Consider the following 18,166-nt stretch of genomic DNA (forward strand, 5'->3'; position numbering starts at 1 on the left):
TAAATCAATGAAAACCTATATTTCCTTAAGTTATCCTACATTTCATGTTGCCAGTTGGAAGGCAGGCCTCGATTTACACATTTGTAAACATGTGTGGTATTATATCCAACTACGACCAATTTCTGTTTCTAAGTCTAGCTAAGTACACTAACATATCTCAGTGTTCCCTTACAAATAGTAGCCACCTAATCTCCTTGTACCCCCTGAAAGCAGCAGTTTAAGCTCTCAGTGTCGCAAAACTGTACTTTGGGCATGCTGTTCTAGTGGATATTCCACACTCACTTCGAGCAAAACAATACTTCACACTCACTCACTCACACAAGTAAATTCCTCGCATCGTCCATTTACCCTGTGATCTTCATTAGCTACCAGTAACAGAAAGGATCAAACTCAAGTCCCAGCGTCTCACCTGCAGAGCCATACAGCAGAGAAATACCTCTTACCTAGCAAAGTTGCTCTTCAATTCTGTTGGCCAAAGAGTTTCAGAAGCCACAGCTTTAGTGCAAAACCCACCCTCCTCACTTTCTGGAAACATTGCATTATCTCTTCTTTAGCTGGAATCTTGTTTAGGGATAGACAAAATCACTACTATTGGATGTAGTATGCATACTTTTTCCCATAATTACACTTGCCACCAGTATTTCGAGTGACTTTTCTCTACAATGGGTTACCCCCATACAAAAGTCACTTTAGATACAGGTGGGGGATTGGCTTGGGCAGAAAGATTTCTCAAGGCGTAGACACAATGTTCCTGCAAAACACTTCCTGTTTGAACTAATCTCAAATGACCTTAACGCTTGTGAAATATCGTAACTACCTTGGTAAATAACATAGAAATGTGTGTACCTTGTAAAAGGGGAAGTATGTGAGATTGCATATTGTTAGAAATTGGATTTCTGGTTGGCTAGGGCTTCCGCCTAAGCCAGTCAGAAACCACCACTCTAGTCAGGTCAAGGGAGTTACACACTGAAGATAACCCATGCTCACCACCTTGGTAGCTTGGCACGAGCAGTCAGGCTTATCCCAGAGGCAATGTGTAAAGCGTTTGCGCAGCACACACAGCAGCAACACACAAGACACACTACAAAAGAAATTCCACACAAGGTTATATATAAAATTAGCCTTTGTATTATCCAAAACACATTAGAATCATAATCACACATATTCACTGTGCCAACTGGCGCTAGGCAATATTTACAGGGGATTATATACACATGACAAGGCCAATCGGGCCACTGTCAGAACCTTTTAGAAAGCACTAGTACCACATATAAAACACAACCAGTGACTACTGGCAAGATACTGTACTTGGCAATATCACCTGCAACATAAACACATTATGTCTGCATCACCTTGGGCATAAACACATTATGCGTAGACCTCATAAACCCCTTATGCAATAGGCATCATCCTAAAACATCATAGCATGACATTAGGCATCAGCATAAATACATTGTTCAACATCACATTAGGCATAAACACATTATGCATAAATCAGCAGTGCACCTCAGTGACACTACTACCAGGTGCATACATCATCTTACAAACTGACCCGAGGCCATCTGGCCTTTCACTGGGGCTCAAAATGCCCTCTGCCCAGAAATGTTGGGGCTTGTATTGGGGTCTTCCACAGGCCTTTTTGCTGCCTGTGCAGCCCACACAAAGAGTGCAATGCGCTGGGGTGTGGGGTGCTACTCACCCCCTCCTTATCACCAACAAAATACCCCCAAAGGAAAATGGCACTGGCACCACCGTGCCACTTGGGGACACACAAAATTGCCCAAACGTTGTAGCTGCCCATGCTTTTGTGGTGCAGCTTGAGAAAATGAGCCCTGGCACACAGTGCCCTGAGAGCGCCACTCTGGGACTCTTATTTGCCAAACTGCCCCCAAAAAGAAATCAGCACAGGGAGCTCTGTTCACTGGGCTCCTTCCGGTGCACTTTCCTCAGCACCAACTGTGCTGCCTGAGCCCCACTCCGGGACTCTAACCATCACACTGCCCCCTTCCCTGAGGCACCTTTGGGACAACTCATGCCTTAGGGAAAAAAATGGCTCATGTACAGCCCCACTCACAGGAGCGTCTCAGGACTCCTCTGGCTGGCCTTTCCTGTGTCTCGATGTGCGTAGCGCGGTCCAGCGTAGCTCCGCCCTCCACCAGGCAATCTCTGCCTGACTTCCTCCTTCTGTCATCTTCTTTCGTTCCGTGATGCAGCCCTTGGGGCACAACGAGCGGCGAGAGTTTCCCTGTGTAGAGGGACACAAATGCTGACACACCGGGAGTACCGGCTGCTCTCTCGAGCACTCCTCCTTCAGGAATGGGCAGCGGAGCGCAGTCTCTGTCGGCGCAGGCACATAGAAAAGCAGAGTGCTCTTCACACTGTTCAGAAGGTGCACTGACACGTGCACCGGTCGCCTCACTCACTTCAGCACACACGGCACTGCGGCAGCGGCTCCTGGCAAATGCGGGGTGGGCTCCCTCTTGTAAATAAACACCACAGGCGGGGTAGGCTCCCACCCCATGGGCACAAAAATGCGATGTGGGCTCCCGTTCAGCAGGCATGGACGCGGGGTGGGCTCCCGCTTCTCTCGCATCCAGGTGAGAGAATCCCCACATCGTAATTCCCTCTAAGTAAGTTGCAGCTCAGTGCTGTAGAGCCCACGCGCTCCTCATCTCTTTGGCAACAAAAAGATAGCACTCACAAGGCGCTAAGAGTCCTTAAAGTTCAAGGGGCATAGCTGGGCCCAGGCAGGCCAGCACACAGGGCCCTCCAGCAGGGAGACAGTCCCTTGCGGCAGTTCCTATGTTATGTTATGTTTAAGCCCCAAGTTACAAGGAAGCACAAAAGCACCACGCTTTTCACTGGTTCACAGCCCCAATATTTGTACCAACATTTGCTTTGTCTGCCCTGGCACAGGGCTTGGGGGAACCAGCCTAAACTGGTTTGGGGGTTTTGGAGCACTTTGGTGACAAGGCTCCTCTTCCCCTTTGTCGGCTGGCGGCTCGTCATCAGACACACCACAGGGGGGCGGAGTGAGCATTTACCTAGGCAGGCACAAACCTATTCAGGGTCAGGGGACTACTCTTCCCACTACTCTTAATGCAGATCCCCAGCCTAGCGCTGACTCACCCTGCCCTCCCTGGAGCCACGCACACCTCGCCAGCCCCTGTCACTCCAAAGTCAGACATGCAATCCACATCAGGCATGCAGACATGTGGCACACAGAAATGCCAACTTCTAAAAGTGGCATTTCTAAAATAGTTATAATAAATCTGCACGCACCATTGCTTAGCATTTACCATCACTATTCCATATTTACCAAACTTGACTACTCTTCTTCTCTCATATCAGGAATTGCCACTGAAACATTTATCAGGGAATCCCCAATGCATTCCTATGGGAAGGTAGCCTCACAGCAGTGAGAAACCAAAAATGGCTGTTTTTTACTGCCTGGACGGGTCACACACATAAGGTATATGTCCTACCTTTCACCTCCAATGCACCCTGCCCATAGGGCTAGCTGGGGCCTACCCTAGGGTTGACTGACATGCAGTAAATGGGGGTTCACAGACATGGCACACACTTTACATGCCACGTCACAGTGGCAGTGACACAGCGCGCACAGGCCCTGCAATGGCAGAGGCCTGAGACAGGTTTGAAAGGCTTCTTTGGTGGGTGGTGCAATCAGCGCTGCAAGCGCCAGGTTTATGAGATACTACTTTACAAGGGACTGACAGGTATATTAAATATGCCAAACAGGACCAATCTTACCATGTTTACCACAGAGAGCACACGCACTTTACACTGGACAGCAACAACAACACCATGTCAGAAAAAAGGATAGGAGGATGGCAAAAAGTTCAGGGATGACCCTGCAAAAAGGGCCAAGTCCAACACATATATACAATTTCTCCTGGCCCTAGCCCGTTCTGCTTCTATTACAAACATAATACAGTACAGTGATGTATTCCTTGATGGTCCTAATAAAGCACCATCTCTTCACCTGCTGTACAGCCTCACTGGTCAAATGTTCCTCCTGTTTTATTGTATTCTGATATAATTAGAGGTTTGTAAACCACCCTAGTATTCTGTTGCTACAAATGTACCACATATGTACTGCGTATACCGGTTAAATGTATTAATACATCTTGTGAGCAAGAGACCACCATGTCGTTCCATTCAGGTGTCAAAACCTCAGGTGGTTTTAGTGTCACAACCTTCAAGGAACTCCCATATAACAACCATCCAATAAGAGAGGTGGAGTATTAGGTTTTAAACAAGTTGCTTCTACACAAATATTTCCATGTTCATACTGTACTTACCAGGTATTACAGTCCTGATCAATAGTGGAACCTGGAGCAAAGCGCTTTCCAGAATGCATGCACGAGCACTTTGACACTTCAACACATTTGTCACCATCGAGAACTTTCCCCTCTAAAAAAGAAATCAATAAAGAAACAATGAGTGACAATGATGAATGGTCTACTAAAGGCAACTTTAAAAAATATATGAGACTATTAAAAACACTACACACTCCGATGAGGAAGGAATTATTGTTTCAGTGAAAACTCTGTAATCATTTTGTTAATGGCACATCAGACTAGTCTGGTGCGACTACATTATTTAGGACTTTGCATGGTGATCCAGGTATCTCTAGTCATGCACACTCATTGCTAGCATCAGACTAATGGCGGAGCGATAAAGACCCATATCCCACAGTTCTTTTATGTTCTTGAGTAAATTGTGCAGCTAATCCCACAAAGGGGTGCCTATCCTCAGTCAGTGGAAATGGCATTGAAAAATAATTATCTTAACATTTTTCACAAAAATAAGTAACAGGATAAAAAAAATCAGTTGGGGTGTCTTTGGTTGAGGTTCATCTTGGAGTGGGTTTGAAACATTCTTTCCATACATTTTTAAATAATAATGAGTTATGCCAATCAATTTCAGGGTTGTGCATCTATTGGAATTTGTTGAGTCTTTTTTCTGAGTTTTAGGGATGTCAGTGAGTTCTGGACAGTAAATCATGGTAGCTATCTTCATGTACAACTGGTGTCCGAAGGGCCTCAAGCACAATTGAGCTACAATTAGATATTCATGTCAAGGTTTCACTGTTTCTAGATTATTTCATCATTCTCAATATTTGCTTTAAATCTATAAAGCTAAAATGTGGGGCCTATCAATGGAGGTTCCCTCTTGATTCTGGGTTGAATCTCCTTGATGAAAGGCTGCGGTGTGTCACTGATTATGGGGAGTCTTCTATTCTTCTGCACATAAACACAAGTTTAGATCACTAAGCACTGTTGAATTTATAGCCCATAGCTGAACCAGTTCTTGGATCCGTAGCTTAGTGGAGAATTGTTATAAATGGGAATCCCGGTTGGCTTAGGTATGTACCCAGGCCAGGCAGGAACCATCACTCTAGTCAGGGTAAGCTAGATAGACATTAAAAGATAACCTGTGCTCACACTCTGGTAGCTTGGCACACAGCAGTCAGGAAGTGTGTGAAGTATTTGCAGAACACACTCACACAGTAACACAATGAATGAACCTCAAAAATACGCCACACAGGTTCCGAAAAATAGATTATTCTATTTGAAACAAAACAGCACTAAAACTACAAAAATCCAATGTATAGAAGCAGAGATATTGAATTTCAAAGGAATAAATGCAATAAAGCACTTAGAAGTAAGTAGCGCTAAAAAGGTAACCTAGGTCGCGATGGGCCAGGGCAAAGTCAAAGTTCGGGCCGACTGCGATGAAGTGCTTGCCGGCTACAAGACCAATGCAGGCTCTGGTGAACAGAATACTTGTCCTAGTCGCAAACAATGAGATGCGTTGATGATGAGTCCTGCAGGCGCAGGATGTGTCGATCTTCTCCAAGAAGTGAAGGCTATGAGTCAGTTCCGAAGACGGGTGATAGAGTTGAGAGGCGTCGAGTGATGCGCTGTAATATGCCATGCAGTCAAGGGGATATGCCAATCTCACCAAGCGGCGGCGATACGGGGTCCGTTGCATCAATCTCTGGATGCAAAGCACTGGTTCCAAGGAGATAAGCCGATTTTACTCCGGCAACGGGGTGATCCACCTTTTCTGTTACATGGAGACAGGAGATGCATTGAAATCCGTGTCCAAGTATCTGGGCCACTTCCAGAGACCCAGGTACATGAGCAGTGGTAGTGATGATGATATTCCTGAGTCTCGAACAACAGGAGGCAAGCAAATAAGCCTTTGAAAATCACTTGGAGTGAAGTTAAAGTCCAGCTCTCCTTCAGCCGAGTCAGAGAGCAGCAGGCCAACAAACAGAAAAGTAGGCATTCCAGATCAGCAGTCCAGTTAAGGTCCTTTAAGCAGCACAGCAGTTCCTCAGGCAGAGCTTCAGTTACAAGTCAAATACTGATTGATTTTTGGCGGGTCAGCGATCCAGTACCTATACCCAAAACTGCTTTGGATGGGGTGGTGACTTGAAAGCAACTCTCTGAAGTGCACACGTATCCTTTTCCATCGTTGTCCATTGCACTCGAGCCATTTGAGGCTGGCTGTAATTCCCAGAATTAGGCCAAGCACTCTCTTATCTCAGAACAAGACTCTGGAACGACCTGCCTGCAACACTGAGAGAATGTAATTCACTCCTTGCATTTCGGAAACTTTTAAAAACCTAGATGTTTCCATCACTGGATTCTTTTAAATAAGCTTCCTTCTCACCTTGTACTCTTGAGTGACCCATTCCGCAATTGAGCAAGCATGGGAAACCTCTTTTAGGTAGCAATGCGCTTTACAAAATATGCATAATAATAATAATGATAACTAAAGTCTGAGTTAGAAAAATAGTGTAATTTGGGTACCGTTCAACCATATGAGGGTTCAGAATGGTTGGCTCTGTAGTTTTCGCACGTAAATCTGATAAGACCCTGAGATTATGTGCTGATTTGCGGAATTTGAATTCAAACGTTTGGATCCACTGCCAAGCACTTCCTAATATTAATTCATTATTGTCCGCGTTAAATGGAGCTGCCATATTTTCTTCGCTTGGCATGTCAGTAGCTTATCACCCACTGTGTGAGGAATCCAGACACCTAACTCCATTTGTGATTCTAGAAGGAGCATTTCGTTAATGTGTATGACATTTCGTTTAGCCTCTGTGGCATCTGGATTTCAGAGATTACTGGATAATCTTTTCAAGGATGTGTCTGGTGTGTTGTGTTTTCAATGTGACATATTAATTCATGGAAGGGATAAGTGTGAACATGATGAGAGATTGAAAAAATAATTGGAAATGCTGAAAGGGTCAGGGTTGACTTTGAAAAAGGCAAATGCAAGTTCCGCCAAGATGGTGTGGATTATTTAGGGCATCATGTGTCTGGTAAAGAGGTTGAGCTGAAGATTAAGATATTGAGTGCTATTGCATAGCCTGCGCCTATGGGAAAAGATCCTCTTAGATAATGTCTTAGATAAATTAAACATTATGCTACATTTGTGTAGAATTTTGCTAGCAAACAGCAAGCTTGTGTGATCAGTTGAGGAAAAATATGAAATATGTGTGGGACTGTGAATGTCAAAACTTTTTTGAGTTAATCAAGAGGAATATGGATTCTGCCCAACCCTTTGAACTGTTTGATACTCATGGGTTTTGCATTATCACTACAAATGCAATAAATCAGAGTTTGGGAGCAGTTTTAATGCAGAGAAGAAGCAATGGTAAAAAGGAAATCAACGCTTTTGCTTCTAGAGCACTTTGCAGTGCTGAGTCAACATATTCCACTATTGAAAAAGAAGCACTTGGATTTAGGTGGATTGTCCAGTATTTTAGAAACTTTGCATTGGGTAGTCAACTCATTCTACATACTGATCACAGACCATAAGTGAAGTTATTTAGCACAAATAATGGTGGAAGATCAACTCCCCACATTGTAAAGTTGCAGTTCCGGTTGCAAGAAAATCAGGGTAAGTTGCAGTATGTTCCAGGTGTACAAAGTTTTGCTGTTGACTGCCTATTGCGTTTTCCCAGTGGACGTTGAATAAAAGGATGACAGTGATGGAGAAGGTGATTTGGAATGTATGTGTTCTGTTAACATGGTTAACATAATTTAAATTCTTCAAATTCTTTTGAACATGGTTAGAGCCCAGCACCGTTTGAGGTACCCGCCACACAGCTCTTAAACAGGCATGTCCTATTGACATACCACAAAACCATTCAAACAATCTGAGAGAAGTTTGCAACCATGGATCTTGGCACGATATGGGATGCCTAAAAGAGATAATGAGGAATAGTTACATCGAGTGCCTGTTGGACTCCATTGGGCGGACAACATCTTGACAAAATTATTCCACTGTTATACAGGACAAGACACCTAAATTAAATCATTCCCCCTGGCCCACCACAATTCATGCGTGACGCTATGTAATCCTGAAGACAGAACGTACGTTGACTGTTTTGCGAGAGATCCTGGCCCACAACACAACAACGGCAGAAATTGGAGACCTTTTCCCATTGTAACTCGCAGTGTATGTGAGGTGAGGCTGGGATTGATGTGAGTGAGATATGTGAGAGCATGTGTTTTCTGTGAGCGAATGGGTGAAAGAAGTATTATATGGAGGAGAAAACAGATAAACACAAGATATTCAGTTAAATGTGCACAGTTTATACAGAAAATGCTAAAAACAATTGTGTGTCAATGTTTGTGAAAATATGTTTCAATACTGAAAGCTATAAAGTTGGAATAATTATAAACAATGTTATGGATATGTAAATGACAAAGTATAGCATTATTCATCTATCTATGTAAACTGTGATTAAAAAACAATGAAGAATAATGAAGAATAAAATAATATGATAAAGTATAATGCATATATGGTCTTAAAATTCTTTCCGGCCAGCCCACTGTGCACTTTGAGCTGCCATTGAAGAAATACAGGTGGAGTGTGATTTTGTGCTTTGTTTTGTCTATGACGAAGTATGTTCCAGAGGTACAAAAATTTGCTGGTGTCTGGCAATCGTGTTTGCCTGTGAATATTGAATCAAAGGATGAAGGTTGTTGAAGAAGACGATTTGGAACTTGTGTGTTCTGTTATCATGGTTACTAAGGGCGTGTTGCTCGAGGGAGAGTGGAGAGCAGCTGCTAGCGGGCATAAAGTCTTACAGGAAGTCAATACGTGTGTTGCCAGCCACTGGCCTAGAGAGCGTAATGTGGATGAAGGGTTATATCCATACTGGAGATCTGCTAATGAACTATCTTTGGCTGATAGAACATTACTAAGATGTGAGCATTTAGTAGTTCCTTTGAATATTAGATCTAGGGCCTCATGTAGGTAAATAGTATTTACCGATTCGTAAAGACCGAATTTTACCGATTCGGTATTTACGAATCTGTAAATGCTATGTAGCTAAAGAATCGGTAAAAAGTACCGAATCGTTAAGATTCGGTATTTACCGAATCGGTAATCACCGATTCGGTATTTGCCATTCATTCCTATGGGCCTGGGGGCCCATAGGAATGAATGTCAATTGCCGAATCGGTAAATACCGATTCGGTAAAATTGGGAAAAAGTCAAGGGTGGCAGGGTGTCACTTTGACACCCTGTTGCACCCCTGATTAGTGCTTGTGTGCACATGTGGCACACATACATGTCTTACATAGGAATTCGTTATTTACCACCAACTAATAGTTGGTGGTAAATAACGAATCCTTTAAGCCCAGAAGCACTGTTTGAAGTGCTTCCTACATTCATTTACCGATTCGGTAAATACCGAATCGGAAAATACCGATTCGTTATTTGCCAAATCGGTAAATATGCCCCCTACATAGGAAAAATCTATTACCGGTCGGTAACGCCGATTTCGGCGGTTACCGACCGGTAATAGGCCACCTACATCTGGCCCCTAATTTCTTATACCTGCTTATGAAGGTCACTGGCAACGAAATGCAAAGCAGGTGGTCTTTTGGGAGGTCTGACATAAAAAGAGGGAAACGGCCTCTACAACGAAGCCGTTTCCACGAAATCCTTAACCACGCATGCAGTACCACGCATGCGTGGTTAACACGAAAGCCTTTACCACGCATACTTTTACTACGAGGTTTGTAGTAAAGGCATATGTGGTAAAGGTAAAAAGTAAAAAAAGTGGGGCTTGGGGGGGTCTCCCCCCCAAAAAAAAATCTCACCTGAAGTCACGTCGGGTTATGTATTTAATTAGCGTTTTTTAAGAGAAATCGGAAAATAAACTCCTGCTTTCTCTTAACGACGTGTGACGTCACCACGCAAGCATCCGAGGTAAAGGTTATGCGTGGAAAACGAATTCCGTTGTAACGCATGCGTGGTAAAGGCATGTGTTGCAACGGAATTCGTTGTAACGTCATACATTCATAAAAAGAGTGGTGGAACATTGTGTAAGGGAGTGTAGTGCATGTGTTTTGAGTGACAAGACTCATGTTACTGTATCTTCTCCTGTAACTTCAGTGGGCAATAATGGAGAACCATGGCACAAGTTAGCATTCAATGTGTCTGAGCCTTTTTTGGGGGTTTTGGGAAGTTCCCCTACATATGCTCTGGTATTGATTTACTATATGGACTGAGAAACTTCATCAATAGTGTCAACTCAAGGGTGATCATTGATTTTTTCCTGGAAACATTCATCAGAGAAGGTTTTCCAGAAGAGTTAGTAACTCATAATTGTACGCAACTGGTGTCCAGAGAGATGAGTGCATTTTTTAAACTAATGGAATCAGGCATTTGAAAACTTTGTTGTATCATCCTCACGGCAATGGACTTGTTGAAATAGTTTATTGTATTATCGAAGATCAATCACAGTTAACATTGGTTAACGGTTTAGGTTTGGAAAAGGTAGTGGAAAGATATTTTGTGGGCTATGAGGACAGCCTCAATTATTATACAGAAATGTCTTTTTCTTATTGAGGGGTAGAGTACCTGGGACTTGTTTGAAAAAGGAGTGGGTTGGGAAGAAATGTATGGATTGTGAAAACTTAAGAAATGTGTTTGCTATACGAAGTTGTGTGCAACAAAGGTATGGTGCCAAAAGGAAAGTTGAAATGAAGAGAGAGATTTGTGTTCATGCAGGGGAATTTATGAGGCTTCAAATTCACCAACATGTTCAGAAGGGTCACTCCAGATGTTTGACACCAGTTTTGGTTAAGGAGGTAAAGGACCACTTGATGATACTTGTGAATGGTAAAGTCTGTAACAAAAGTATAGTGGTTGTGCTACCTAGGCCCACGATGTTTGTGAGAGGTTGGGGGCCGAAAAGTCCAATAGGTCAGCAGAGTCTGTCAGCGTATATGGGGATCAGCCATGTTCAGTAAGAAAGAAGTCCTTAGTTCAGAACTTCAGTGACGACTTACTGTAATTTTTTGTGCATCTTCTTTTTATGTGTTTTTTGTCTCCTGATGTTACAGTACATTGGTGGTATTATAGATGATATGTTATGTTTAGTTATAACTTTGCTCTTTTCCATTGTGATGTTATTAGGGAACGGGATGTGTTGGATTGTGCTTGGATTAGAACTTTAAGGTACAGAATGCTGTGAGGGCTCGTATGTTGGCAGTTGCTGCCAGACCCTCTGTGTTGTAAGTACTTCCAGCTCCACCATGCCCTCACCTCCCTTAAGACCAAACTCACGGACCTCTCTGAATACAACCCCCCAGGTTGTATTCAGGGAGGAATGTCCCAAATCTACCACATGCTAATCCACCATGCACCTGATGACTTTCTCACCGTGAGACAAAAATGGGAAAGTTATATCAGCTCACTCAACAACATGGACTGGACCTTTGTGTACCTTCAACTTCTCAGAATCACAACATCCTCTAGACTGAGACAACTAAACTATCTGCACTCTACATATCTCACTCAATGCAAACTATCGCACTCAGGGAAATCCCCTGTCCCTGAATGTTTTCGATGTCCCTGTCATAGTGGGGACTTTTACCAACTTGTAGGCTGGCAATGCTTCCCATTGCCACTTTTTGGCAGCCCAACATAAAAAATCTAACCTGGGTGCTAGGGACTCCATCATCCTTTCCCCGAAACATGCACTTCTGGGTGTCCCAGACAGTCATGAAGACCACTACCTGATCAGCATGGCCACCATCATGGCCAAAAGAGACATCGCCCATAAATGGAGATCCACCTCACCGAATGGCTCACAGGGATGGACTGGTGTGCCAATCTCGAAGAACCCATCTACATGGCAAGGGGCTGCACATAGAAGCATGGCAAGATCTGGGGCAAATGGCTGCAACACCATGGCCTGGACTAACTGAACCTAACACCAAGCAAGGACTGCCCACAAACTTTATCCACGAACATTGAGTGTGACTGGTACTTTCTTTCTATTGTCCATTTCAATGTGTTACTAGTTATAATGAGTATTTACTAAAACCATCAATAAAATTGGGTATAAAAAGAAAATGCCCACACACATACTTAATGCTTTGCAAGCAGGATTAATATATGACACTCCATATAGAATTCCAGCAAGGGTTTATTTCAATGGTAGTCTTCCGAATGTGCAGAAATGTTTCTTATACCCTGGTTTCCAGAAATAATGTAATACAAAATCTAGCATAAACGTGGCAGCTGTTCTGAGGATTATCTATTTCTACAGTATGTCAACACTGTAAGCAACATGGGCAAAAAGGAAGATATGGTCTGCAAAAGCGTCAAATCATTTATTGACAGAGCAGTTCCGTTTACCAGTGGGGGTGGAAGGTTCAAACGGTGTTTAATAAACATGTGATTTTCATATTTAAAAATGAACTGGTCTGGACACAAATAAGAATATGGCAATGTAATAACAAGCATTAGGAATGAATTAGGGCTCGGGTTTGTTTTAAGTTAGAGATAATGGCATTGTAAATGGCAATGTGTTTTAGGCACTCTGCACTACCACTCTGCACTCTGCACTACCAATCTGCACTCTGCACTCTCAATCTGCACTCTGCACTACCAATCTGCACTCTGCACTACCACTCTGCACTCTGCACTACCACTCTGCACTCTGCACTACCACTCTGCACTACCACTCTGCACTCTGCACTACCACTCTGCACTCTGCACTACCACTCTGCACTACCACTCTGCACTACCACTCTGCACTCTGCACTACCACTCTGCACTCTGCACTACCACTCTGCACTACCACTCTGCACTCTGCACTACCACTCTGCACTCTGCACTACCAATCTGCACTCTGCACTACCAAACTGCACTCTGCACTCTCACTGTGCACTCTGCACTACCACTCTGCACTACCACTCGCACTCTCACTCTGCACTACCACTCTGCACTACCACTCTGCACTCTGCACTACCACTCTGCACTCTGCACTACCACTCTGCACTCTGCACTGCCACTCTGCACTCTGCACTCTGCACTACCACTCTGCACTCTGCACTCTGCACTACCACTCTGCACTACCAATCTGCACTACCAATCTGCACTCTGCACTCTCAATCTGCACTACCACTACCACTCGCACTCTCAAACTGCACTCTCACTCTGCACTCTGCACTACCACTCTGCACTCTGCACTACCACTCTGCACTCTGCACTACCACTCTGCACTCTGCACTACCACTCTGCACTACCACTCTGCACTCTGCACTACCACTCTGCACTCTGCACTACCACTCTGCACTACCACTCTGCACTACCACTCTGCACTCTGCACTACCACTCTGCACTCTGCACTACCACTCTGCACTACCACTCTGCACTCTGCACTACCACTCTGCACTACCACTCTGCACTACCAATCTGCACTAACACTCTGCACTCTGCACTACCACTCTGCACTACCACTCTGCACTACCGCTCTGCACTACCACTCTGCACTCTACACTACCACTCTGCACTACCAAACTGCACTACCACTCTGCACTACCACTCTGCACTACCACTTTGCACTCCCACTCTGCACTCTGCACTACCACTCTGCACTCTGCACTACCAATCTGCACTCGCCACCAGACACGGCGGACTCGTGGAAAATTAATGAAGTGACCTAGAGGGTGAGGATGGGATACTCCGCTACCATCGAGTTCGTAGAAGAACAAGATTACATACGAAAAACAAGCAGCACAGAAAGCATCACTTTCGCGATCGCAATTGTTTAAACAAGCAGCACAGAAAGCATCACTTTTGCGATCGCAATTGTTTAAACAAGCAGCACAGAAAGAGATCACTTTCGCGATCGCAATTGTTTAAAAAAACGAGATCTGATGCATGTGATTCTCTACATTGCTGGCCGGCTGTTCATGCGCGCACACAGAGCTGAAGGGAAAAAAACACAGCAGTGCACACGCTCCCAGCACCATCTGCCTTCAATTACCGGCACCTCGGACAGCTGGTAATTGAGGATTTATGTATTCTTCTGCGCGTGTCCGAACACTTTATTCTGGAAGTGGACATTGACAAATTCCTAAGTCCTATGGCGTGCTGCCTTACTTAAACACAGCCTTGCCTGGACCAATTACCATGCACATGGCAAAATACCACATGCAAAAAACGCGCGCTTTCTGGAATGTGGCAGCCCGGACCCCTTTCAGAATTCTTTTTTTTTCTAATACATAAGAGCTCGGAAACTCCGCCCCCACTTCGTGGTGACGTTGGCCCGAGCCCTAAAAAAACAGACATATAAGGGTGAGGCAAAAAAGTGGTACGTGAGCCAATATTTTTAAATTAATTATTCTGTCTCTCTCTTACGTATCATGATGTGTCATACACTTTCTACATGTTTTTAGGGCTCGGACTCCTCCCCACTGAAAGTGGGAGGAGCTTCGAGAACTAATGTTAAAGAAGAAAAAAAAGAAGTATCTCCTAGGGCTTTGGCCGAGACAAATTCCACACATTCCTTTGCGTGTTCTGTCATCTGGCCAGTGATTCGTCTTCGTTGTGTTGTCGTTTTAATAGGCTTGAAGTGATAGGGTAAATGTAGTTTTGTTCCGCCATCTTGGGCATATTTCGTTCGTGCTCGCGCAAAGAAGTACATTAATTATAATTAGGAGCTGTCAGGGTGGCCGTGTAATGCATTGCAGATGGTGTGCGCGCGTTCACCATCTAGCAGTGTGTTTTTTTCTGGCGCGCGTCCTCCTCACGTGCACACAGGCATAGACGCCGTGTGCGGCTCCTTCCTGCCGGCCCGGGGAGCTGCTCTGCCGCTCTCTGGCTCACCCCCCGTCTCCCCGCCTGATTTAGTCTGTAGTTTATGGGCACGTGCCAGGAGCAGTAGATGTGCTGCGGTGCTCTCTGCAGTTTATGGGGACATGCAAGTGGCAGCAGCAGCGCCGCTGTGCTCCCGTATGGCCCCCGAGCCCATCCGCACTGGGTAATGGGCACGCGCAGGGCAGCGGCAGCAGAAGCACCGAACTGCGAGGCGCTCTAGTGTGCACCGGTTTGCCAAGCTGAAATTGTAAAGCATCACAATGCGAGAAGCGCCTGTGTAAACACAAAACAGCACACGGATCCAAGCTGTTCGTGATTTGCGCTGCCAAAACTCCATCAATGTTTAAGAAGGTGGGATACAAGGATTATGTATTCTTATAACACACTATTTCGAGCAGGAACACTCTTATCTTGCCAAAACACGGGCCAAAAGGAGTTAGCGGATTATGTCAAAAAGGCCAGGACATTTCTAGAGGGGATTACAAGGAAAAAATGCTTTAAGTCGGAGCACGTAAATATGCGTTATAGCAGCTCACACCGAGCACCTGTGAAAACTAATAACTACAACAAATCTTTTCACTGAGAAACGCACCAGGCACTATAAACGGATGAAAACTATGGCTCAGATCAGCTAAAAAAACACCAAAGAAATAATGCAAAGCCCATTGGGTTGAGAGTGCTCCAGTTCCCCCCCCCCTCCTCCCCCCTCAACCCCCCTCCATCCTCCCCCTCCCCCTCCCCCCCTCTCCTGTCACCTGGGGTAGGCCAAGCTGACCGGGCTGCGGCTGCATGAAACACAGAAAACTGGATATTTGCATAATGAACGAGACCAACTATGTTTCTAACGGTGGCGAGATGAAATGCTGATTATCATTAAAGTAGAGTTGGGAAAACTAAAAGACAGACAAAGACCAATAGCATTGACTGCAGATGCAGAACTGGAAAGCCGGACGAAGACCGGATGTAGGTGTTATCGACAAGGATCTTGCACAAGAACATCCCTTCTCCGCACTAGAACAAATATGCAGCGACGAACAAATAACCTGTGAGGTTTGGCGGGGAGAATCACTTTCAACAACAAATGGATAACCAAAATTTGAAAAGCCGGCTAGGCGAGACAATGAGATGGGAGACAATGCTGCAGAATGCAGTGCAGCATGACACAGCACAATACATACAGTGAGCTACACTGCTGCCTAGGCTAGAACAAACTGTTACACAATGAATGTAGCGGTGACACGCTTCCTTCCAGCGCCTATTCATGGCACGGCAGAACGGACGCAAGCAGATCTAGGCACTTGTACGCAGCACATAAAGGACACAGGGCAATAACCCAGGCCCTGGGCCAGGGAGGGGATGTGCACCTGTGCACTTTAGTGCGGGTCAAATGGCAATGGAGGGCTCAGAGGTCATACAGGGCACTGCAGAGCAGAACACTTCAAAACGTAGTTTGAATACAGTAGTTTGTAAGCACTAACATGCATAATGTACAGCAAGATGTCTCACTGAGTTAAACTCTTGCTGCGAACATCGGTTTTGATAGGAAGAACAAGCAAAGCCAACGTAAATGTCCATCCTTCCTATGTATGTAAACTGCGTACCAATTCATTGGTTAACTGTAACATCTTTTGTTGCAGCGCTTTCAAGTCGTAAGTGTTGTGAGATGTGAGATGTGAGTGCAGAGTAGTGTGTAGAGTAGTGAGTAGTGAGTAGAGTAGTGAGTAGAGTAGTGAGTAGAGTAGGGAGTAGAGTAGTGAGTAGAGTAGAGAGTAGAGTAGTGAGTAGAGTAGTTAGTAGAGTAGCGAGTAGAGAGTAGAGTAGTGAGTAGTGAGTAGAGTAGTGAGTAGTGAGTAGAGTAGTGAGTAGTGAGTGCAGAGTAGTGAGTAGGGTAGTGAGAAGTGAGTAGAGTAGTGAGTAGTGAGTGCAGAGTAGTGACTAGAGTAGTGAGTTGTGAGTGCAGAGTAGCGAGTAGAGTAGTGAGTAGTGAGTAGAGTAGTGAGTAGAGTAGTGAGTAGAGTAGTGAGTAGTGAGTAGAGTAGTGAGTAGTGAATAGAGTAGTGAGGTGAGTAGTGAGTAGTGAGTGCAGAGTAGTGAGTTGAGTAGTTAGTAGTGAGTAGAGTAGTGAGTAGAGTAGTGAGGTGAGTAGAGTAGAGTAGTGAGTAAAGTAGTGAGTGCAGAGTAATGAGTAGTGAGTAGAGTAGTGAGTAGTGAGTAGAGTAGTGAGTGGAGAGTAGTGAGTAGTGAGTAGTGAGTGCAGAGTAGTGAGTAGTGAGTAGACTAGTGAGTAGAGTAGTCAGTAGAGTAGTGAGTAGAGTAGTGAGTAGTGAGTAGAGTAGTGAGTAGAGTAGTGAGTGCAGAGTAGTGACTAGAGTAGTGAGTAGAGTAGTGAGTAGTGAGTGCAGAGTAGTGAGTAGTGAGTGCAGAGTAGTGAGTAGAGTAGAGTAGTGAGTAGTACATCACAGGCAGCAGCTGTGCAAGCATCTTACACTCACAAGGAGACCACAGGCAGCTGAGGTGCAAGCTTCTCCCACTCACAAGAAGGACATCACAAGCAGCAGCGGTGCAAGCTTCTCACACTCACAAGAACGACATCACAGGCAGCAGCAGTGCAAGCTTCTTACACTCACGAGGAGACCACAAGCAGCAGAGGTACAAGCTTCTCACACTCGCAAGAAATACATCACAAGCAGCAGTGGTGCAAGCTTCCCTTACACACTGACAGCAGGTACTGTGCCAAGGCAGCAGCAGCAACAGAGCAAGAGTCCCTTACAAAGAACAGGAACAGCACAGAGATGCACAATGCAATCTTCTCATACTCACAGGCAGCAGCGGTGCAAGTTTCTCACACTCACAAGAAGGACATCACAGGCAGCAGCTGTGCAAGCTTCTTACACTCACAAGGAGACCACAGGCAGCTGAGGTGCAAGCTTCTCCCACTCACAAGAAGGACATCACAAGCAGCAGCGGTGCAAGCTTCTCATACTCACAA

At 44.8% G+C, this 18,166-nt stretch overlaps 1 protein-coding gene across 1 annotated transcript in view; it reads right to left on the reverse strand.

The window, feature by feature from the left end:
- The window catches only part of VWF (von Willebrand factor), a 1,169,185-nt gene that overhangs the window by 1,010,527 nt on the left and 140,492 nt on the right, over positions 1-18,166 (reverse strand). Inside the window, exon 9 of the mRNA XM_078673989.1 lies at positions 4,323-4,434. Coding sequence (XP_078530115.1) covers positions 4,323-4,434 — 112 coding nt within the window. The remainder of the gene's footprint in view (positions 1-4,322; positions 4,435-18,166) is intronic.

This window comes from Lissotriton helveticus, chromosome 1_1, assembly GCF_964261635.1.
Source record: "Lissotriton helveticus chromosome 1_1, aLisHel1.1, whole genome shotgun sequence".
NCBI lineage: Eukaryota > Metazoa > Chordata > Amphibia > Caudata > Salamandridae > Lissotriton > Lissotriton helveticus.